Consider the following 25127-nt stretch of genomic DNA (forward strand, 5'->3'; position numbering starts at 1 on the left):
CATCAACAGTAATTACAATAAACAATACTTCTGTCTAATACACATGAATCTACTTCAACATCAGTCGACTATGGTGTCAAGCACTACTCCATAAACAGCACGTAGGATTGAACAAATATGCCCATTATACATAGAATATAGAATAGAATGGATGTGTGAGATCCTATGCATGTATATTAATAGTAGCTTTAGACGTGACTTAGCCAATCAGATATAAGAAGCATTTCTGACATAGAGGTCTGCGTCTTCAACATCTGTGAACATCGCCTGGCTTCATTACAACCAACTTCACCGCCATCTACCCCTCTCTGACCATCTCTTCACCCAACAGAGAGAGGTCTCCATGGCAACAGGAGAGCGGCGAGAGGACAAGAGGGGGATGAAGTATGAGAGGTAGGAGCACAGAGAGAGAAAGAAGTCATGTTCATCAGGTAGGGATGAAAGGGGGGTGTATTAAAAATAAATAAATGGATAAATGGGGAGTAGCTGAATACATTACAAGGGGTGTCCACAAACATTTGGACATATAGTATTGTATGAATGTAATGTACGAATGTAATGTCACAATACTTGAAGTCAAAATGGATGAAATGGACCAGCAAAATAGTTCAGACACAAGAAATGATAAGTACTGAATGATTTATGAACTGTTTGTAATTAAACATTTGAATCAGTAACTGGTTAAAGTAAATTATTTAAATTAGACTGAGGCATGCGTTCATATCACCCTGAGTATATGTCTATAATACGCACCTGTTCCAGGTGATAGGTGGAGTCGATGCGGGGTTTGATTTTGCCCTGGCGGTACAGGTCCAGAACTGCGGTCATGGCTTGCGCGAGGAGCTCAGTCTCCGAGTCCAGGTATCCCAGGTGGAAACCACACACTGAGCGATTGCCCTGGATCAGACTGAGCGTGTGAACGGAAAACTGCTGGTACCAGGTCTTAGCCACCGCAAACAGATTCTTCTTCTGGCCCGACAACATGTTGGCGGCACCTGTGGGAGCAACATGATGAGTAGGCGTTAGATGAGAGCATCTATACATTTAAAATGAAATAGTGTCCGTGCCTTTATCTTCAATTTCCTAAAGGTCAAAAAATTCTACAATTGTTATTATTAATATTTATTACACATATTTATACTCAGTTCAGTGACGAGAAGAGTTTAAACCCGCGTTTAAAGCTGGTTGATAAATTAACAAGGGTGACAAAAAATTGCACATAGTCTTCTACTGACACCTAGCCACCCGCTCGTCTTCTACTGACACCTAGCCGCCCGCTCGTCTTCTACTGACACCTAGGCGCCCGCTCGTCTTCTACCGACACCGAGGCGCCCGCTAGTCTTCTACCGACACCGAGGCGCCCGCTAGTCTTCTACCGACACCGAGGCGCCCGCTAGTCTTCTACCGACATCGAGACGCCCGCTGACGGAGACGCCCGCTAGTCTTCTACCGACACCGAGGCGCCCACTAGTCTTCTACCGACACAGAGGCGCCCGCTAGTCTTCTACCGACATCGAGACGCCCGCTGACGGAGACGCCCGCTAGTCTTCTACAGACACTGAGGCGCCCGCTAGTCTTCTACCGACACAGAGGCGCCCGCTAGTCTTCTACTGACATCGAGACGCCCGCTAGTCTTCTACTGACATCGAGACGCCCGCTGACAGAGACGTGTATTTGTCAGACACGACTGTCTGCAGAAGACTTCGCCAACAGAAATACAGAGGCTTGAGAAAGAGCTGGAGACGGCTGCATTAAAGGCCTGGAAAAGCATCATCAGCGAGGATATTCAGCCCCTGGTGATGTCTACAAATCGCAGACAAGCAGTCAAGCGGTCATTGCATCCTGCACAGGATCTTTAACAAGGTACCACCACTGCAGTGGATGCAGTTCTACAGCTAAGCACACCATCTTGTTGATCTACACCAACTCAAGCTGTCCAACGGAGATCTGGTCCAGATGGCAGATCATGGCCAGTGAGGGTCACACGTTTTTACCAAAGCTCTGCTGAAAGCAGGATAGAAGGTCCACTAAATATACATTAGTGCTCACTGGATGAGACAGCCTTGTACACACCTGCAAAACACTTTCCTAAACCTGTTGTTGCTCAGCATATCATTTCCGTGTGATTACAGCCTAAGCTGATTTACCCTTTTAATCTGTTTTGAATATGAATCAAAAAGGAAACATTCGCCAAAGCAGGCCCTCCTGGCCTGGAAGCAACTGTTGTGAAAACCACTAATTCTCTGTCTGTGGAGAAGAATTCACCCAGACTAAGAACACTGGTTATATGTTAATCAGCTCTACAGGATTGTGGTTACTTGGCACCTTCACGCAAGTCTTGAGTGAGGTCGGAAAATGGCTGGTAAACCCGCACGTATGATGTATGTGCACGCTTGTTTGTGTTCTTCCAGAAGCGTGTCACTTTTGCACTTCATTTTGGGAGTAGATTAGCTCCATGAATGGTGCCACTGTGTGCGCTGTGTGTGTTTTGTGGTTGAGCGTATTACTGGAGGAATTTTTAATGTCTGAATTCTGAGTGTGTTCTCCAAGTACGCGTGAATAAGAGCTTGTGTTTGTGTGTGTGTTGGTGTGTGTGTGTTTGTGAGTGCTCTGAATTGACCGGCTGGTGAGCCATTGTTTCAGTGGTTCCACTGGTGATTCCTCTTCATTTAGTGACCCATTACATGCCTCTTTTCCTCCCTCTATTTCTCTCTCTCTCTCTCTCTCTCTCTCTCTCACTTTTCAACACTGCACTCTTTGACCCCCACTTTCTCACTGTCCTCACATCCCCTCACACTTCTGTTCCCATGTCGATCACTGCTTTCTCTCTCTCGTTCGCGCGGTCTCTCTCTCTCCCTCAGCACTATTCCCCTGATTTTCTGTCCTCCCTAAATTTCCTCTGTCATTCTCTATTGCACGTCTTTTTTTGTCTATTGCTAGCCAGTATTGATCAAACTCCATGTCATTTATATTATATGGAATATGTAATATTTTCAAAATATTTCATCTTGCATTAGTTACTGAACCAATGCCCCCTAAATGCTGCTAGTCTATGCTACAACCCCGTCACAGCTTGTTCCATTTGGACCTGCTTTATTCCCTTAAAAATCGCATAAAAGCAGAGCTTACGCAGTACATCTGCATGCCAACAGGAACACCATGATATTACAGATTAAAATGTTATGATGGTTAATATCATTCTTATTTATTAAAATTATGAATAGTAGTTGTGCAGCACCAGCACTAATATATATGTACATATATCGTTCAGTCCTGGCTTCTGCCTTGTAGGCACTCTCACACTCAAAGTACCATCACCAATCTCTTTTCTTCTGTCCCTGCCCCCCCCACACACACACACACACACAAAGCGGACTCAGAGTCGGGCCGAGAGTTGGACCTGGCCCAGTCTGCTACATTCGGACACATTCCGGGTTCTGTGGCAGATAGAGGGCCCATTGTTCCACTGAACTGCCATGATGCTGATAAGCTGAAGCGGGAGGGAGAGAACGAGAGAGAGAGAGAGAGAGAGAGAGAGAGAGAGAGAGAGAGAGAGAGAGAGAGAGAACAACAGAGAGCGAAAGAGACAGAGAGACAGAGAGTGAGAGACAGAGAGCGAGCGAGCGTGAACAAGCATTAGAGGCAGAGAGAAAGACAGAAAGCGAATGAGTGAGAAGTGATAAAGAACCGGAAAGATGAGAAGCGGCATAAGAGAGCAAGAGTGTGCGAGAGCACAAAAGTGAGATAAGGAAACGAAAGAATGAGAAAGTGCCAGAGTGCAAGAGAAACAGAAGAGTGGAAAAGGGGAAAAAAAAAAGAAGAGACAGCGAAAGAGAAAGCGTGCAATAGTGCGAGAGAGAAATAGAAAGAGGAAGACAGCAAATAGAGAGAAAAAAAGGTAGGAGGGAAAAAAGAAAAGAAAGAGTGTGTAAGAGAGAGAAAGAGAAAGAGAGAGAACGCGAGAGAGAGGGCAGGACGGGTACTGAAGGGAGTTGTGTTGTTTAGTAAACTTGTCATGGGTATTGAGTTTTTTCCTGATGCGGGTGGGGGGGGGGGTGGTGGTACAGGGATACGAGGAGCTTGTGTGCGCTGGAGCTGATCATGCATGCTTATCCTACACAATCAGCTGAGGCCTACATTCTCCTCACATTAATGTAAAAGTGTCGCTTTCAATGAGGCGTTTCAGTGAAGTGCGCTCTTGAATGGAGCCCTTTGTGGCCTGTGGGACAGTGCTTAACCACCAGCATTAAGCAATAAATTCAGTGGATTCTCCACCCAAGCTGAACATCGACCTGCTCTGAATGGCGATGGACGAAAGTGAGCTCTGGGCATCCCTCTCCACTTACCGTAGCTGATGAGTTTTCCCATCGGCTTCAACAGGTTGTAGCCCTTATTGGTGTCAGAACCACCCAGGGGATCCAGAACGATGTCCAAGCCTGAGAGAGAAAGAGAGAAGGTTGGCGTTAGTGCCTTTGCTCGCTGTTTAATATTCTTCATCAGAGTTTCTTTGTCTTGTCTCTGTTGACAGTTCAGAGTTCCTCTATTCCCTATTGACTGTACAAACCAATACAAATCTGTGTGTCAACCTGTGTGTTGTCACAGCTGAGTCATTCGATTTTACGCGCGTGCGCGCACACACACTTAATATGACACTAATCCTCACCCACATACTCACGGTAAGGGGGACTGAATAGAAACGTCACACTTCAAGGTTAAAATAACCTCTCAGATAAGGTATCGGAATGCAAACAACAAAATACGCCGAAGCCAGACCCACACAAGCTTTTCCTGAGCTGGGAACACAGTTGTATCCGTTACAAGCAGAAGTAACATAAAACATCTCACATACAGTTACCACAAGATTCCCAAGAAAACCATATAGGAAGACAGAGATTTAGGGAACCAATTAGGGATGGAGCAATATATGAAACAACATAGGGATTCAGTGATATAGGGAACCATAGTAGAATGCAGCAATATATAAAAAAAAACTACGTAGAGATATAGGGATGAGCGGCACAGTTCTAAAATAGGGGCGCAGCGGCTCAGGGCATCAATATAGAGGGTATGCACAACGTCACAGGTATCAGGAGTCACTGTGGTCACGCTTACTGAGTGGCAGCGTTAGCAGTCAGTGTGAATGCCACTAGAAAAACAAACATCAATAAACAAGTAATAGCTGTTGTGTGATTGACTGTACAAACAGATTCAGCAAGTATTCAGTCATCCTTCTCAGTGCCGGAAACTTAAGAGAAGCAAAACAAACGGATTGCTGCAATTTCACAATAACAACTGGTATCCAGGCACCAAAACATGAGGGAGCTCACCGTTTGGTGAGGTCACGCTCTAAAAACGGTAAAAAAACAACAACAAAAAACTCCGTAGATAGGAATTTAGAGATGTCTTACGTTTGATTAAAAGCAAACCTGGTCTACTAAATGTGCCTGAAAACAGTTAAACTATTAACCCAACATGCTTTATCTTCTAAATGTGTGTGAGCCTCAGTTAGCTGGATGTTCTGTCTACACATCGCTGTCCATTAATCATTGGTTCTTTAGTAATTTGGATGGATTGCCATTAAGTCCAACTGCCTTGAAATTTGAGAGGATAATGTTTTTTTCATTTCCAGTTTGGCAGTTTCCCCTAATAAATACAGCCATGTTGCAGAATGGTTTGCCCCTCAGTCAGAATGATTCAGTGCTGTTGGGTACCCTATACAGGATGCCAGTGATGTAGGGTACCAATATAGGGATTCAGTGATCTAGGGTACCAATATAGGGAAGCAGCAATACATAGATACATAGGACACAGCAATATAGGGAACCATATTGGGATGCAACATAATATAGGGTAATATAAGGATGCAGCAATAAAGGGTATATATATTGGGATGCAGTGGTATAGGGTCCCAATATAGGGCTGCAGCGGCATATGGAACCAATAATACAGGCAACTATATAGGGATGCAGCAATGTCAGTGAATGTCAATGCAAATGATAAAATTGGAAAAAAATAATAAAAAAATTATGGAAACACAATTAAGTAATATTTTCTTTTGGTTTAAAACTAAATACATTTTAGTCTTGACCCTTGGTGCCTCAGCAATATATATATATATATATATATATATATATATATATATATATATATATATATATATATATATATATATATATAAAGAAAAAAATGCATTCACAGCAAACCAGGTCATACAGTCTGTGCTTACTCATCACTGAATAGGTTTAGCAGTCTAATCTAAATAGGGTGCAATGAAGTAATTTATTCAGTGCGATCAAGGCAGGCAAGCATGCTTTACAGTTCCTGCCTCCCAGACTGGTTCCTCAACCCAGAAATGAACCAGAGTTCAAGTGGAGCGGATAGCAGATCTTCCTCCTAATATACTAATTTCAGGTCACTGGCAGTTAACTTATTACAGCATGCCTGAACCAGTCAACATGAGGCCTGGACGAAAGGGCCATTGTTTTGAAGATTATTTTATTATTTAAACAACTCCTTTGTCTAGACCTCATATAAACTGATTACTGGAATGTTTGAGTATTTTTCTTTTTCTTGAGTATGTATTATTCTATAGTCTAATAACAGACTATAGTCTATAATAGCTATAGACTGTAAAACATAATACATTATGCGCTTAACTTTTAACAGTTAACAAAAAAGCACCCATCTTCAAACACCAAACATCTTATCTGATGCACTTCATTTGGGGTAAGGGGGGAAACAAATGTGCAAATTTGCTTATTTTTCTGGTGCCCTGTCTCAATCTGAAATATTTGGCATAGCACAGCATTGGCTTGATTTAGACTTTCTTGCCTTAATCTGATTTAGTAGGCCAACTTTCACTGTTAGAGCCATTCTTAACTACTAAGTGGCCGTGTTGGGTTTGATCCACGCTACAAGGCTAACTCTCTTTCCTGAGATAGCAGGTTAATGGTTTCAAAGCTAGCAGGTTATCCTTGCCCTTTGAGTCTGGACTTGCTAGAAGCATTCATGCCAATGCTAGGTGGTTTCATTGGTAAATCAATGCTAAAATATTTGATTTATATATACTGTATGGACAAAAGTATTGGGACATATGCTCATTCATTGTTTCATCTGAAATGAAAGGCGTTTTAAAAAGACTTTATCCTGCTTTTGTCAGAGTAACTGTCTCTACTGTCCAGGAAAGAAGGCTTTCTAGACGTTAGAGCATTGCTGAGTTTTCGAATTGCATCCAGTGACAAAAATGTTAGTGAGGTCAGGATGTTGGATAATCTCCCCACCTCATCCCCACCTCATCCCAAAAGTATTGGATGAAGCACCAAACATCATTCCAGAGTTCCACAGTTTCACAGCTCCACAGTGCAATGCTGGGGGGATTTATACCACACTATCCCATACCTGGCATTAGACATGGTGTTATTAAGTTCATGTTTATCTGTGATAAATAGAGTCCTATTCTATTGCCAGCACTTCTCTACAGGGACAAGACGATGTGTTTGGGTGTGTGAATGTGCACATCTGTCTCAGCAATGGATGCAATGGATGTTCATTTATTTACTAGCTTATTGAAGCTAGCAGGTAAGCTTTCACCTTTTGGGCGTATAGAAGCTTTTCCTTTGAAGGTGAATTCATGATTACCAGCATTGACAGTTAATTCACATTGATTGGTAAAATGTTACCTTTGGGGCTGATCTTGCGGACTTCCTCCACGTAATCCCGTGTGCGGTAGTCAATGGGGTGTGTGACTCCGCCCTCGCTGATGACCTCATGCTTCGCAGCAGAGGCAGTGCCAAACACAGTTACATCATTCACAGTCTTACATAGCTGAGTGGCAGCTATACCCACTCCTCCTAAAGGGGGAGAGAGAGAGAGAGAGAGAGAGAGAGAGAGAGAGAGAGAGAGAGAGAGACTGGTTTATTAAAAAGGCAGATAAGTAAAGGGCAGCTAAGGAGAAAACTAAAAAAACGTCAGTGGTCATAAGACCTCATCAGTCAACAAACACACACATTCAAACCAGCCTACATCTTTATCCTGACCTGAACCTTAAGGTAAGGTGGGTAATACAGCAACAATACAACAAGGAGAACAGTAGTTTCCAACCCTAGTTCTCTGCTCTGCTCTAACTCACTACCTTCAACTCAGGAAGGGCTGGTTCATTAGCTGATTAGCTGGATCAGGGAATTTATTTATTTTTACCCAATTTAGTTGAGCCCACTCACTTGGACCCCCAGCACCCCAAGACACTATGAGGGTGAGGACGATCACATGCCTCTTCCGATACATGTGAAGTCAGCAATTAGGCAGCCAACACGCTCAGAGGAAAGTGCCAGATCCTCAGCTCTGATACATCAGCCAAAAGACTTCTATGTCAGCCAGCATTTCAATGGTCATGAGGGACGAGAGACTCAGAGAGAGCACAGCCAATTGTGCTTGCTCAGGCTCCAGCTGCTGATGGCAAAGCAGCTAGCTGGATCAGGTTAAAACATTAAAATGTGAACGGTGAGGGGATCCTCCAGAACCAGGGTTGGGAACCATTGCTCTAGAAAAACCTTGAGCTATTCAGACAAGAATACTGTTGAGGGTTTTTTCTCCCGCAAGGTTTTGAAGATATTGCAGTAAAACTAATTTTTACTCTGAAAATAGCAGCTAGCTGTGCTGGAGTGCTACATAACAAAATGGAGGGTAGTAGTCCCATCTTTTGGCCTTATTAAAGCTAATACACTGTATGGACAAAAGTATCAGGACATCTGCTAATTCATTCTTTCTTCTGAAATCATAGGCATTACATTACATTTTGTCTCTACGGTCTAGGGAAGGGTTTCTAAATTTTGGAGCACTTCTGTAAGAATTTAATTGCCTTCAGTGACAAGAGCGTTAGTGAGGTCAGGATGTTGGATGATCGCCACCCCACCTCATCCCCAACTCCCAAAGTCATCCTAAAAAAATATTGGATGTAGCACCAACCATCATTCCAGAAAACACAGTTCCACAGTCCTACTTTATTGGCAGTGCTTCTCTACAGGGACTAGACAAGCTGTATGTGTGCGCGCATTTGCACATCTGTGTCAGTAATGGGTGCAACTTAAAGGAGCTGAATGCATTAATTAGAAGGGGTGTCCACAAACATTTGGCTTTCACCTTTTAGGCTTGTAAATGCCAAGACAGGGAATTTAAATGACAGAAATCACAAGCAAATGTGTAAGCTGTATGTGTGTGCTGTTTGTGTGTGTAAAACAAAAGGAACAAGTGAGGCAGGAAGTGGAGAGGAGGAGAATGCACTGGTAAAGGTCACTGTGAATGACCTAACAAAGGCCACAGCTTATTAAACAGCAGAACACCGTACACAGCCAGGCCGAGGGTGGGCAACGTATTGTAGAAATACTGTTGACGCTACGTGACGTTCAGAGTTCAGTTTTCAGTAAATGAACCTCCTGTACAGCGTCTTCACTGCTGACTGAACTTCTGTCTGGCAAAAGCTAATGCTAACAGTTCAGCAGTTCTCATTCCCACGCTGTGAAGAACTCGCTCAGGAAGCAGCCAAGAGAGGGAGAAAGCTGAGAGCTGCAGATCTATCAAACAGGCGCAAACCATCTTTTGCTCTGTGTGTGTGTGTGTGTGTGTGTGTGTGTGTGTGTGTGTGTGTGTGGGGTCTGGGATCCAAAAAGAAAGCAAAAGACAACCATGTTTCTCTCTCTCTCCCTCCCTCTCTCTCCCTCTCCCTCTCCCCAGTCTCCTCTTCTGCTTCTCGCTCCGTCTGGGGTGAATCTGGTTTGGGTTGCCATGGCAACTCCAGGCAAATTGCCCTGTCTGCCCACAATACATTTGTACACACATATACACACACACACACACACACACACCCGAAACACACACACACACACACACACAATTCCCATACACTTCGTATTCACCTGCTCACTCTAGTCTGGTCATCCCAGACAGTCTGTGTGTGTAGGGGGGGGTCCAGTCTGCCCCGTGACTTCAGGGGCCAGCCCCATCACAAGACCACAAGATCACCCTAAAGAATCACTCCAATCTCTCCAAACCACCCCCCCACCCCCGAACCCACACAGGGTACATGTTACATGTGTGCTCTTACCACAAACAGTCAGACAGAGAGAAAGAAAAGAAAAAGCGCAAAAGTAAGGAAAAGTAGGAGAGTCAAAGTGCGAGAGGGAGCAGAAGCAAGAGCGAGAAACAGAGCAAGACCGGCAGGGACGAGAAAAGGAGGGAGCAAAGACGAAGAACGAGAAAATGAGTGATGGAGGAAAGACAATGAGGATAAAAAGGAAAGAAAGCATGCGAGAGAAAGCGAGAGATAAACAGAAAAAAGTGGAAACAACTGAGACAGAGTGAGCGAGAGACAGACTCCATCCAGGCACATAAGCAGATTCCCAAGGTTAATTCCATTTGTTATGCTCCGGATTAAATTCCATTGTTTTTATGAGGGAATGAGGAGTGATGTTCATCTAATAAGATTCATTTAAAACAAGGCTACATCAGGACAGCACACACACACACACACACACACACACACACACACACACAGGATACAGGGAAGTCTTTATATTTCCCCTCTCTACTTACACATTCACACCCACACTCACATGCGCACACGGATTTGGCAGCCGCACTCTCGGCCACAACAGCATGACCCTCTCTATTGAGGAGGAATTTTCCCTAAAACATTGAGGAATTCTACAGATTCCCAACACGCAAGCAATCCCAGCCCACATGAGGAGGGCAACCAGAGGACAGCAAGGGGGGGGGGGGGGGGGGGGGGGGGGGGGTTTGGAGTAGAAGAAAAGCAAGGAGGAGGAAAAGGGCTGAACACACGGGATGCATGTTTAGTAAATGGTTAATGAACACTACAGATTTCAGACAGCAGGGTAATAGGCAGCTGGTTTTCGCTGTAGAGTTCTCACCTAACCTCTTTTAAAATAACAGTACACTATATGGACAAAAGTATTGGGACACCTATACACTATCCCTACAGGATACGTTTACAGGATACAGGAGACGTTTATGTACTATGATCCTCAGCACTCGCAGACCCTACTCTGTAACTTTACGTGGTCTGACACTTTGTGGCTGAGTTTCTGTGTTTCCCAAACACTTCCAACGTTTAGTGATACCACTCACAGTTGATGATGGAATATCTGAGATTGAAGATCTTTCCACCCTTGGCTCGGATGACACTAGACGTTGTGGCATGGACTGGGCACTGTTTTTGGTGATGGACAGTGTCATTATGGAGGTTATGTGGTCCACAGTGGTGCGCTGATTGCTCTGTACCACTCGCCAGAGTCGTTTTTCCCTTCTGACATCAATGAAGAGTGGTGCCACACGGGCAAGCTAGCGGTTTTCCGAGATGCTACCACCCCCTTCGCCCACTGTCACAGTCACATTATGAATATGAATATTATATTCTGAATATTAGAATATTATGACTGCCCCTGGTTTGGAATGAACTGGGCCCAGGGTGCCACAGATGCCACATGATGGGGTTTGCTGCACATATTAATAAGCAAGCACCAGTCAATTGCAGCATAGTGCAAATCAATCATCATGGGCAAAGGACACAATTTGACTGATGTCCAAAAGGGCATGATAATAGGGTACCGGGCAAAGTGTGGTAGCAGCTGTAGTGAAAGTGTACAAGAATGGATCGACAGCCACTGATGCAAGTAGGGAACTGTCTACTTGCAACTGTTGGACTGTGAGATTATAGGTTTATATATATAAATATATATAGATTATATATATAAAATCACAATGCTAGTATTTTGTAGTCTTTAATTTAATACAGTGCAGCCCTGTCACCACTCAGCCAAGCCCTAGAACCAAATCATGCAGTTAAAATTGCACTGTATTATTTTCAGCTTCCACAGGTCAAGGTTAACTTTATCACGGATTGATTATTAATGAGCCTGTTGTTTGAGGCTTTTTTTGTGGGTTATATGTGCTGCTGTGTGCACCTAGAAGACCCGCTCTTGTAAGCAGTCGAATGAAGGGTGCCAAAAAGGGTTCTTCAGAGCCAGAAATCTCTATAGAATATAAATAGATCAATAAAAATTCAAGCATTTATTTTCCCCAGACCCACATAATCACGTCTAAGATGCTTTCATTTCACAGTTTAACATTCTTTTGATTCATTCTTAAGACTTTAAAAGGATTCTTCACACGCCTTATTTACAAAAAGACCTCTTGAACTGTATATTAAAAAATTGGTTCTTCAACCTCATCCAGCTGAAGAACCATTTTAGCACCTTTATGATTAAGTGTGACCGTTCACCCTCGACCCCATTCCAAATGCTCACACAGGGGGCTTCTTCATCCTGGCCATAAGTCATTGGACTGGGCAAAGCAGGGACTCAAGATGTCAGGGGCTCACGATGCATAGAGGAAACACATTTCCAGCTCCAGGACCAATTAAAAAAAAAAACATCCTGTGCACTGTAATCCCAAATGCTTCCTGAGACTGCACTCTCTCTGTCTGTACGCACGCACAGACACACACACACACACACACACACACACACACACACACACACACACACACACACACACACACACACACACACACACACATGTCGGAGGATGAGATACTGCCAGTGAACTATGCACAGAATGCCCGGTATCAATAAATCTAATAAACTCCATGATCTGTCCTTTATGGATGTAATAACTGCAATGACAAATGTTTATGTATGGAAATGTATGAAACACACATACAGATCCACAGATCCTGAGTTTAAACTGGAATATTTCTAAAAGGAATACTCTAGCTTAGCGGCAAGCAATACAGTGATATTTACCATTATCAAAATAAATTAAGCAATATTAATTTCAAAGGATATTGTAAATAATAGTAATTATAGAACACCTCTGATTGGTTGAGCAAATTAAGGTGCTGCCACTATGACCTGAGGATCACTGGTTTGAAACCTGGGTTATGCTGCCTACCATCAGTAGCCGGAGCCCGAGAGAGCACAGCTGTCCTTGCTCTCAGGTGGGTAGATGGCTCTTTCTCCCCCCATATAATTTCAGTGTGATTCTGGCAGGCACAGGAGGTGGTTGCCCAGTGCGTTGCATCGGTGGCAGGTAGAAAAGAGATTGTAATTTGTGCATGTGTCGGAGGAGGCATGTGCCAGTCCTCACCCTTCCAGTGTTGGGGGCATTACATGGGAACAGAGTTTTGACTTTTGTGTATAATTACACCCCTTTTAAAATTTCTCTTTTGCATGGTGGTTTGGAAATGCCTCCAAAATATATCTCTTTTGGGTTGGATTGTATCTGTCCCATTAAGTCTCTAACCACTGGAATCTTTAGGGGGGGGAGAAAAAAAAAAAAAATAGCTGCATGTTGCAATGAGTTTTGTAATTTTTTTGTATCTCTCCCCCTCCCCTCTTCACTGGGCGCGGTGGTCAGAGCTGTTGGATAGGTCCTGCTTTCTGCGACACTCCAGATGGATCATTGTACTTCCTCCTGAGCCAAACACACATGCTCATACACACAGACACATATGCACGTCCACCAGGATTCAAGTTCACATTCCCATCCAGAAAAGCTCTGGACCCCTAAACGTGCGTGTATTCGCTTACTGATTTTGCTCAAAAATGTGCAGATGTTGAAGTCTGAAGGCCCAGTCTCACTAGCTTTTTGCAGGAGACATTTCATGATGGAAATTTGCAGCGATGAGCAGTTTTGTGACACAGACTTACAAAGTCAATACACTATTAAAGTCAAACAAGTAGCTTTTTATCAAGGATGCATCACCACATATTTCATTTTGTGTGCAAAACTTAAAAAAAACTTGTTTGAGATGTTGCCTCCTCAATCAAGAGCTACTCGTTTGACTCCCATCTCTTATGTCCTGAGCTGCCCCCTGCAGTCTGTTTGATGCTGGTGCGAGTTTCTTCATGGGTGGGTGCTGCTGCCTGCCTACCCTCAGGACCAGGCTTTCCCACTGTGTAAGCTCACAAACATTTGCTACAATATTCCTAACCCTTCCTTACTTTTTATTTTCTCTGTCTCCTTCTCATTAATTAAGATGCCCAGTTCATACTGTTCTGACCCTGTGCCAGACCTGGCTCTCCACTACCCTGCCGCCCGCTGCAATGCTGTCCTTCTCTGGATCCTCTAATTAAACTCCAAAAGTGTAAGGGAGTTTTTCCTTGCTGTTATTTCCTTGTCTTTGCTAGCTCAAGGGCCTTGCTTTGTGACAACATTTGTTGTGAAAATCGCTACATAAATACATTTAAATTGAATTGAACTGAGGTGACCTATAAAAGGGTAGGAATTCGAAAAGCAGAACTGATGAACCAAAGCGGAGGAAGTGCTCATTTTACAGTGCCTTGGCATGATGCCTACATTTTTTTTTTGAGTGGCGAAAAAAAGTAGCCTGGTGTGCAGTCAGTTGGTAGACTGTACTAAAGGGTATAAATGTCTTTACTAGTGTGTTTCGGATGGTAAAGCAGATCGAGACCCCACCATCAGGAGATTGCAGGCTCAGTCCCCAGTGACGCACCAGCCAGCCATTAGTCGTATTGCTGTCGCTCCCTCTTGGTAGAATGCCCCTTCCTTTCCTCTCCCCCTGCTGTTCTTCCATATGATTGTTTTGTTTGTTCATTCACACATGTTGCACTTCATATGCGCTTTCTAGGAATATTGCTTGTTTGTGTAAATTATACTTTTACCAGGTACTGGTCTCTCATTTTATAAAAAAATAAGCAAATAAATAGTAAAAGGAATGCTGGCATCAAATTTACTTTCCTAACCCTTAATATCTTCTTACATTATCTTAGACCCTCATCCTCTCTCTGCTTTAAGCTTACCGAGCCTGTTAGCATCGGCATCTCTCTTGTATCTCCTGGAGTGCTAACATATGTTCACCAACAGGCTACGTATTTCTAAAGATTCAGCACAATCAGCTCAGTAGGAGGGAAGTCTTTGGGCCTTTCTTTTATAATGTGATAAAACAGGAAATAAGAGTTAAGAAAAAGCTTTGTTTAGCCCCTTTCAGACATGCACAGTGAACCAGAAGTTATCTGGATGTTACCCGGAGGAGCTGCCTGTGTGAAGGCAAATCAGTTGTCATATAATCGTGTGTGAATATAGCAGGTATTTTTCCAGAGAATTCACAGAGCGTCATGCCATGCCTTCTACATGTGCTACACAGGCGTCGCCTGTTTCCTAAACCACAAGGAACATTTCCTGTAGTGAAAATACATGTTACATGTGTGAAAGGGCAACTCCGGATAATGTCTGGACCTGATTCTCCAGGCGTTTTCCAGCATTTGTATGTGAAAACTGCCCTAGAAATTATGAATGACACTAAAATTAACCAAGCACTGGATTAATGAAACAAAAAAAACAACAAAAAAAAACCACATTGTTTAAAAATTTGTATCAGTTGTCATATTAACAATGTTATAATTATATAGAATATACAATAAAACCAACACACATACCAGTGTTGGTGAATACATATTTCCAATTTATTTTTCCCCAGATGATTCATTTAACTCACATTCTGTGTAAATAATAAATAAACTGTAATATAAATAAATAAATAATGAATAATAAAAACAACATTATTGCTTAATTAAGATTTAATGTACTTTTCCACTGGTTCTCCTGCATCTTCAAAATGTGCATTAGCCAAACCCTGAAAATTTCAATAATTCCCCAAACACGCTCATCTGCAACAGCTGAGTTGGTCACATGCTCAGAGTACTTGGTCAACATGTGTGTGATTTATTAGAGCAGGGGGAGAAGGCTGATTTATACTGAGCAGGAACTTTAAAACTCAAACTACTTGATTTGGTAGGACCAGACTTGGACGGACTGGAACACAGAGCAATAACTGCAGATCTAAGTACTGTACAGATGAAGACAGGACTGAAAAAACAGCAAATATACCCTAGTGTTGCTGCAGTGATGAGGACGAAAAACCTTTTAATGGAAGCACATGTAAAAAGATTTGTAGCATTGCTATTGGTTCTATTAGGCAATCATGTCATTTTAATCACAATATAAAAAAACTGCCAAATACAAATATGGAAGTACAAACTCTAAACATACACAACAGAACAGTCAATATTGATTATATTGATATATTGAATGTATTTAGTAATTTGTAATATACTGATTATTTGAATAACTGTAGCAAATTAATTGAATCAGACCTAATTATAATAAACCATGGAGGGCTTTTAATAGACTTCAGAAATTATAACAATGTAAAACGATTTCACTCTATAGTTGCGTCATCATGAAAGTTTGACACAATGTAAAGAACATCAGACAGAAAAAGTGTAAAAAAATAAATATATATATATATATATATATATATATATATATATATATATATATATATATATATATATATATATATATATATATATTAATAGATATGCCGGTCAGGCATAATGTATTACTGTAATACAGAACTGTGGGAGAAGCGAAAAATCTGCATTACCATCATGCAAATAGCCTAATCACTGTCAATTTGTCGAGAAGATACATCTGATTCAGATAACAGGAGTTTAATTGAGTGACTGCAACAGCCCTGATACACTAGGGAACAGGTCAAAACCACAGACAAGTGGATGTGAAGTATCTATTATCACATAACCAGACCAGAGTCGTCAGCAAGACGCCACATTTCTGTTTATGAATGCATGAGCAGGCTTTAAACCCTGCTGCAAATATACAAAGAACTCTAGTATTTACAAACTGAACCCTTGGGCTAAGAGTAAGGGTCTGTCTTTGGTAATGCTATGGGCGGGGGAGATTATGAGCAGCTCCAGGAGTGAAGTGCTTGGCTGACCTGGTCACAAATGTTTAAAAAAGAAACGACTCCAAAAGTAATCCTTCAAATTCATTTCACAGCAGTAGAGACGCAGCGATACAAATCCAGGCAAGCTTGCCCCGCAGTGCTAACGTGTGTAACAGCTTAGGGCTGTTGGTTTTAAGAATGTGCCAAATTAATATTAATGATTAATTTAGGGAGTCGTTCCGTTTTTCAACATTTTGGAGTCAGTCCTGCTGTGAGGTTAACTTTAGAGATGCACAATTTTAGGGCGTTTTTTACACCAATGTCTGAACAAGGTACCATGTTTTCGTTGTGTGGTAAGAAAGTCGATCTGGTTAGTTTTGGTATGACATACCTACGCCCTGTTGTTATCATTGGCCAGGTCAGCAGCGTCTCCCTATACCCAACACTGATCGGTTTGTAGAACGGCGTGCGTCTGAAGTCAGCATGAATTTGGCGAGAATTCACCACCTGAAATGTTCCATCTTTATTCATTTTTAACGGGTAGCAGTGAAAAACATATGGGATAGCCGGCGGAGTGAACATGACTCTGGCTTCAACTTTATGCACATTAAACACGGCAGCCGCATTGCAATGACCATTCCCTTGCAAATATCCATATTCATAACAGCATTTATACATAAAGAAAGTGTCATGTCACTGGATGCAGATAAAGACACAAAAATAGATGATACATATATTTCAGCTACTGTCAGACATCACAGAAATATTTCATTTTAGAAATGTGAGAGTAGTCAATATTTAGTCGATAAATTTGAAATCTATTTGAAATCCACAACTTCATGACTGACACGTTCCTTCGCGTTCTGGACATACACGCCCAAGTGGCAGGGTGCTGGCGAAGGGAGCGGACAGAGAATATTGTGCTGCATGCAGTGGATATGCACTGTTAATTTGTCACAATGCCCAGAAAAAAAATATAATTTCATTGCTAAACTACTGCAAACATTATGGCATTAATACCAGCAGCGCCAATTCCAAGCCCTGTACTCTGGACCAGTTCACTTGTCGAATTAACAATTTTACCATCTCTGACAGATATAAGCATCACCTATGTACTCCCAGCACTGACTTTGACTCATTTTCCATTTGTGTTTCTTCTTCTATTGTTTAATGGGTGCATAAACTTCTTGTAATCAAGGTTTTTCACACTGCAAACAAACCAATCATGGATCAATTTGATCTGGGGCGAGACCACTTCGTTTGGCTCTTTTGGCTTGAGCCAAACTGAAAAGTCTGAAGATCTGGACCAAACAAGGTATGTGTGAAATCACCCTTAAAAATCAAAAGGTCTTCACATGGTTATTTGAGGGATGCCATAGTTCGTTCCAAAACTACCATGTTTGTAATAGAGATGAGTGAAGAACCTTCACCTGATAAAAGTTGTTTTTTTTTTTAACCAATTAAAGGTTCTTCACTCCCACATCTCTATTAATGACATGGTTCTTTATGGAAGTAAAAGTGGTTCTTCCATGGCTTTGCTCAAAGAAACCCACACACACACACACACACACGTGCACGCGCTCTTTGTGCAAAAGTCCCTCAAGAGACATGCTTAGACATTTTTTTGGCAAAGATAAGGTGATCCACCCAAAACACACACACAGACACACACACACTATTTATCTTTTCTTCACGTTCAGGCTGAAAAACGATGATGTACACACATTAACTATTCTAAAACAATACTGTACATTCTTACTCAAAACATTCCCTCAAAAGCCCAAGAGTACACTTTTAGCAGCTGCAACAAGCCTCACACTCACACAAACACACACACAAAGGTGTGTGTATTCAGGTCATAAAACAGTAATGAAATACTATTGCACAAATCCTCTGGCACAAAGCCCCCAGGCTCATTGTCAACAGCTGCATAAAGTCATTTCTGGACAATATACCCCCCCTCAAATACACACACACAAGAACACACTCTCTGACCTGCAGCCATGTGGATGAGGACACTCTGGTTGGGGCGCAGGTGTCCAAAGTCGAACAGCATCATGTAGGCGGTGATGTAGTTGACAGGCAGTGCCGCTGCCTCCTCGAAGCTCATCCCCTCTGGTATGAGGAAGGTGTGTGCAGCCGCCACCACAACCACTTCCTGCCACAGGCCACTGCGGTTCAGAACCATCACCTTATCACCCACCTGGAGGAAAAGCACAATTGTGGTTTTGGAAACATTCCGGAAAAATCAGAATTTGCTATCCAAACAACTGTGGAACACAAACAAGATCAATATTTCTGTTCAAGTTCAGTCTAGGGTTGTAACTAAGCCATCTATGATATATATTCTTATAAAGGCTTTACAGAAAGCTGGCAAAGACCCCACGAAACCTAACGGGACATGGTAGTGAACCGTGGTTGAAGCTGCTAATAATACGTTGACAGTTTAAAGGCTAACTGAGCTGGACTACGTTACTGTAGTTCACTGAAACTTGCATGTGTGCAACGACTGTAGAAAACTTGGACGCCACGATCCCATGTCCTTCCATTCTATTCTATAGAAATGAAGCTAAAACTGTCCACCATGTTGTCAAATTTGCTACCAGAGTCTGCACAGTAAAGACCAGAGCTGGAGCCAAACTCGCAGGTCGTGTCTCAGACCTCCTTTATTGCACTCTCTCTGGGGCCCCGGCTGCCGATGATTAGCAGCGTGATCAGGATTCGAACAAGCGATCCTCCGATCACAGTGACCGCTCCTTAGTCTGGCGGAGCTGGACCACCCAGGGCCCTCAATTTTGGTTTTAAAGAATTATGAACATTAAAAGTTTACATAAGTTTTAATTTGAAAGCCTGTTGGTTCCTAAAGGAATTAATTTGTGAATTAAAAGGTGACATTAAACCTCGCTTCCACAAGTTAACACATCTTTCTGGGGTCTTACTGAAATCTGTGGCATGCTTTGGTCAAATAACCACAATGATCCAACACCAACAGCAACTATTCTCATTCTGTCTAAACAGATCTGTCCAGAACATCTGGTTTGAGAGCCTGTTTCTTTAAATAATAATGAGCAACCACCACCCTTCATTACGCCTCTCCTCGGCTGCAGAAATTCTTCATTTTAATGACATTTGTCCCTGTTTGCACCAACAGGCTTACATTTACTTCACCTTGAGTTCACATTTCTCCCTTTTCCAGCTGTAGTCAGCTGTACCTGCCCCTCTGTTTTTAGGTTTCCAGCTCAAGTTCAAATCAGGATCGATATGCACTTACTAGGCTTTTTTTTTTAACTGGTTGTCTAATTTCACAGTTTGTGAGTTGACAGGAACTCCAGATATTCATATGCAAGTATTTCATATTATGTCCCCTTTTAATATTAATATGTACTATTTTGTGAATCTCAATGAACAATAAACAAGATGGTCAAGCTTATTAACTTCTAAAACCTCAAGCGTGCTTGTTAATTATCTTGGGGAATTGTAAAAGCACTGTGGGTTGAGCTTCAGCGCAGCTGTTTCACTTTTAGGCTTTCTGTGAACTGAGTAACTGGTATAACCACAGTCAGAGAGTTCATTTCCGATTGTCCATAAACACACGTGGAAGGAGTGAAATGGTTCAATTAATGTGTAAAGTTGTGTGGTGGCATTTATATGAAAGGGTGGTGAAGCTGTTGTAAATTTGAGAAAGGTTCGCTAAATTTAAGTACTAACAGCAGTGACACACACACACACACACACACACACACACACACACACACACACACACACACACAGGAAAACCCATTCGACAAACTTCCACAACTTCCTCTGGAATCAGGAGACACGGGAAACGCTATTGCGTACGCACACTAACACACACACACCAGCCTGGGGTGGCCTGCTTTTATGATGTGATTTTCTTACACAGTCGACTTTCAATTCAGATAAAAATGTTCTTTACACGTGTAAATGTAAATTTCGGAATTAAAAATGAATACCAAAATCCATTACTTCTCTGTCACCCCCTTATTATCTCCTACCTCCACCCTCTCTCTGTCCCCCTCTCTCTAACAGGATGAGCTCTTCACATCAGGAGGGCAGCCAGAATCTTCAGCCTCAGTAAGCATGAGACAAGATGACAAGCGTGCACGTGCACACACACACACACACACACACACACACACACACACTCAAACTTTCTCATATGTACAAAATGGCAGATGGATTCACACACACACACATATCTCTATATAGATATACACACACACAAAGACACTCACATATACACACCCAGCCAACAGTGACCTGTATGCCCACTTACACATATACAGACACACACACACACACACACACACACACACACACACACAGTCCCTTCTAAAGATATCCAAAGAGACTGAAAGGCACACACACACACACACACACACACACACACACACACACACACTAATAGGCACAAGGGAGACATGAGCATAGCTGTCTATTGAGTCCAATTAGAGAGCGATTCTATCTGAAGCCCCCCCTTCCCTGTCATTTCAAACTATTCCCAGTTCACTCCGTCCCTGCCCCAATTCTTGTCTTCTCATCGTTTGCCTTATCCCCCCCTCCCGCCCCGCCTCTCTTCACTCCATCCCTCCTCCTCCCCCCTCGATCCTGCCGCTCCCACAGTCGCATTTTTTCCAATTTAATTGGCGGCATTGTACAGCATAGATCAATAGACGTGGGTGCCTCTACCCTACCACTATCATGACTCACTCTGCACAGCCTTACAAACACACACACACTTTCTGATTTCAGTGCTAAAAGCATATGGCACATTTAAATAATGAACCCTGCATTAGACACCCACTGCACTGTGTACACAGTCATAGTCAACTAATTTTATGCTACTGCACTAACTGCACGAGACCTCTTTCAGGGACTGTTCTGTGTTGCTTAGCTGGTCAACAAACGTACATGCACGAGCACAGCTGGCCTTGAGGGTTAGCTCAAATCAGGATTTGTATTTACAGCAGTGGAGTAAAAGTCAAGTACAATACCAATTTGTGATTGTGTCAAATACAGGTTTAGCGGTGCGGGTAGTAGTACCAAGCGGTCACAGTACGGACATTATGGTTCGGTGCGTGTGGCCGTATGGAGAATAAGTGGTAAGCTGTGGGCAAAGCATCTAAACAGATGGGTAAAGACCGATGGTTGTAAAGGCCAATTTATGCTTCCGCATCAAGCCCGCGTGTACCCTACGCCATAGCACACCTAGTGGACCGCTGTGCAATGTAATGCGATGACGGCAGGTACATTCTCTCACCTTTATGCCAGTGCGCTTACAACTGTCTGTGGCCGTTACCACATTAATAAAGGCACTACCTCACCATGTCATTATGGTTGCATAACTGGACCATTGTTCCTCACAGACCAGAGGTGCACTACGACTGACTCAGCTTAGGGTAATTACACACCACTGCAGCTCCACTAATCTGTGCTAATTCCACATCAACTCCACCTAACTGCCATGAAAGAGCTTTCTTTGCTACAGATCCAGCTGATATGCTCTCCAAGACAAGACAAACGTATACACTATGTGTGTCGGACACAGGTGAAATTTCACATACACACACACACACGTACACACTAGTGAAACACAGACACACAGTGACTGTGAGCACAAGCACCTGGAGCTGCGGCGCCCACCGAGAGGGTGAAGGGCCTTGCTCAAAGGCCCAACAGTGGGAGCTTGACGAGCCAGAGTGTCAAACCCACAACACCGTCATCAATAACCCGGAGCTCCAACCGCTGAGCCACCACTGCCCTCAACAGGTGTATAAAGAAACACTAAGCCCACTAGGAGTGTAGGAAGAGACACTGTATGGATTTTTAATGAACAGTTTGCATGGAAATATTGGTGGCAGCCTGTGGTTTCAACTCTCAACTACTAGACAGCAGTGTTTTACTATGTCCTCAGAGTCTCAGATCCCACTGTTCATCAAGAATGCGAACAACGTCTACACAACATAAACTCAACCCGATTCGCAGGGGGGTGCTTTAGGGACTTGTGCGACTGTCTGTCCAAAATAAATGAAAGGAAAACAAGGTTAGCCTTACGAGTCTTTTGCATTTTTTTCCCTCTGTTGTTTAGTACAGTACCGAGCGCGATGTCCAAACCATGGTTCTAACACATGGTTCCAACACCCCGAACACGAACTAACTCAAATTCATCAGCCTTTGATCCAGCATGGTACATAACAGAGTGATAGAAACAAGAAGGACAGACAGACAGGAGGACTGACCCAGGACAGACAGACAGGAGGAGAGAGAGAGCGAGAGAGAGAGAGAGAGAGAGAGAGAGAGAGAGAGAGAGAGAGAGAGAGAGAGAGAGAGAGAAGGAGGAAATTCCATCCTGGCAGTGTGGGCTGGGGAAAGATAATTGGGAACAGATGTGACTGATCCCTGCAGCAGGGCTGTCTGATAAATGCAGCCATATACGTATGCGTGTGTCTAGTAGGAATTATTTATATCAAACATCTGATGAAGAAATAATCAGAACAGCTGAGGAAGTATTCCTCCTTTCTTAAGCCGTGTGAGGTGATGTCAAAGCCAGCGTTCATTCACTAATTTTATTAGCCACAGGAGTTGAGAGAGTGTGTGTGTGTGTGTGTGTGTGTGTGTGTGTGTGTGTGTGTGTGTGTGTGTGTGTGTGTGTGTGTGAGAGAGAGAGAGAGAGAGAGAGAGAGAGAACGACAGTGGCAGTTTCTCTTCCTCTCCTTATAAACTGCGGTATTATACTAAAGTCAGCCTCAGCAAATTCCAAAGTGCTCATGTTTACCAGCGATTCCAGCCCGTATGAGGCAGAGAGAAGCCCTGTGAACTGCATTTGTCCACAGCTCGCTGTCTGATGGACAGGACTGGGTGGTCAACCTTTTAATCTAATTTCAACGATAAACGAGTCAAAGGAAAGTTGGACAGACATCCCTTTGCTCAGCTGCCGAGACAACGCCTTACTCCCTCTCGCTCGATCTCTGCTCTCGCTCGTTGTCCAACTCACACACAGACGCATGCTGAATAAACCCCTCTGATTCCTTAATGAACATACGCCAAACGTTCATTAAACAGAAGACTGCAGACACCGCCGCTGCAGTAACAGCCTCTGCTCTTCTAGGAAGCCTTTACACTACATGTTGGAGCATGACTGTGATAATTTGATTGCATTCAGCCACAAGAGCATAAATCATGGTCAAGGACTAATATTGGATGATTGGTTCTGGAACATTAACAACACTCATCCCAAAGGTACCAGGTGGAGCTTCATCACTCTAAAGAATACAGCTCCACAGCAGACTTTAGGGCGTGGTGACCAATTAGATGCACCTTAACACCTGTCTCAGCAGTAGGTGCACCTTGTGCTAATTGTAAGGATTAAGGATATGGGGTACAGCGGGGTTACACTACATGTTTTTACCATGATTTTAGCTCTGATTCTCAGTCTGGATGAGTCTGTGCTGACTGGCTCTAGTCTGCAATTTTTTTGGACAGTCAGAGTCGACAGTTGGAGAGAGAATCGAGTAGTGTGTGAGGGGTAAAGACCTCCTCCCAATCGAGTTTCAGACTAGTTGGAGCAAATAAACCGTAATTTTTATGTATACTGGTCAGCGACTCAATCGAAACAGGCTCCGTCAATAGCCAATTAAAACTAGGCTTATAACGAGCACAGGACAGCTTTCCACCTTAAATGATGCAGCAGCTACATTCCGGCACTAGTACATGTTCTATACCGCAGTGCCTTTTAAGGTGGAACGGAAATGATTGGCCATGTACGTACGATAGCCCTCAAGATGTGCTTTGCCGCTCCAACTTCCTCTGCAGTAGGTAAAGACCATGCTGATCCCATCTTTCCCTTCCACAACCTCAATCAAAAAAACAAAAAACTGCTGAACTCAGTCAGCAAGCATGAGATACCCGGCTGTTTTACAATAGGATGCGAATTTAAAAGTTGGGTAAAGTAACCGAGGCTTTAGCTGATCAGATCATACAATCCATTTTTCATGAGTTAGGGATTGCTCATTCAGTTCCTCATTCAACTGCTAAATGGAAATATGGACCTCGAGCACGACTGCAGAAAATCCCTGTGTTGACATGTTGTCGGCCTGGCAGATTTTTTCCGTAACTGACTCAGACTCAAGTATCTGTAGGAAGTGTAAAACTAATACGCCTAATGGGGGAAGCAGGGTAAACCAATTATACACTGAGAGTCCCTCACCCAGTACAGTGAGTACTAGAACACAGCAGAGCTGGCAAAGACCACTGACGACACAAAAAAGGCAGCAAACCATGCGCAGACCACATTTGACCAGTTAAAGGAGCCATGGCCAAAACG

The 25127-nt window shown here is 43.0% G+C and overlaps 1 protein-coding gene across 1 annotated transcript in view; it reads right to left on the minus strand.

Annotated features, from left to right (window-relative positions):
• The window catches only part of vat1 (vesicle amine transport 1), a 32991-nt gene that overhangs the window by 5054 nt on the left and 2810 nt on the right, over positions 1 to 25127 (minus strand). The window contains exons 2-5 of the mRNA XM_072693259.1: positions 18779 to 18986; positions 7680 to 7850; positions 4347 to 4436; positions 754 to 995 (exon numbers count right to left, since the gene is read on the minus strand). Of these exons, the coding sequence (XP_072549360.1) occupies positions 754 to 995; positions 4347 to 4436; positions 7680 to 7850; positions 18779 to 18986 (711 nt within the window). The remainder of the gene's footprint in view (positions 1 to 753; positions 996 to 4346; positions 4437 to 7679; positions 7851 to 18778; positions 18987 to 25127) is intronic.

This window comes from Salminus brasiliensis, chromosome 12 (genome assembly GCF_030463535.1).
Source record: "Salminus brasiliensis chromosome 12, fSalBra1.hap2, whole genome shotgun sequence".
In the NCBI taxonomy this organism is placed as follows: Eukaryota; Metazoa; Chordata; class Actinopteri; order Characiformes; family Bryconidae; genus Salminus; species Salminus brasiliensis.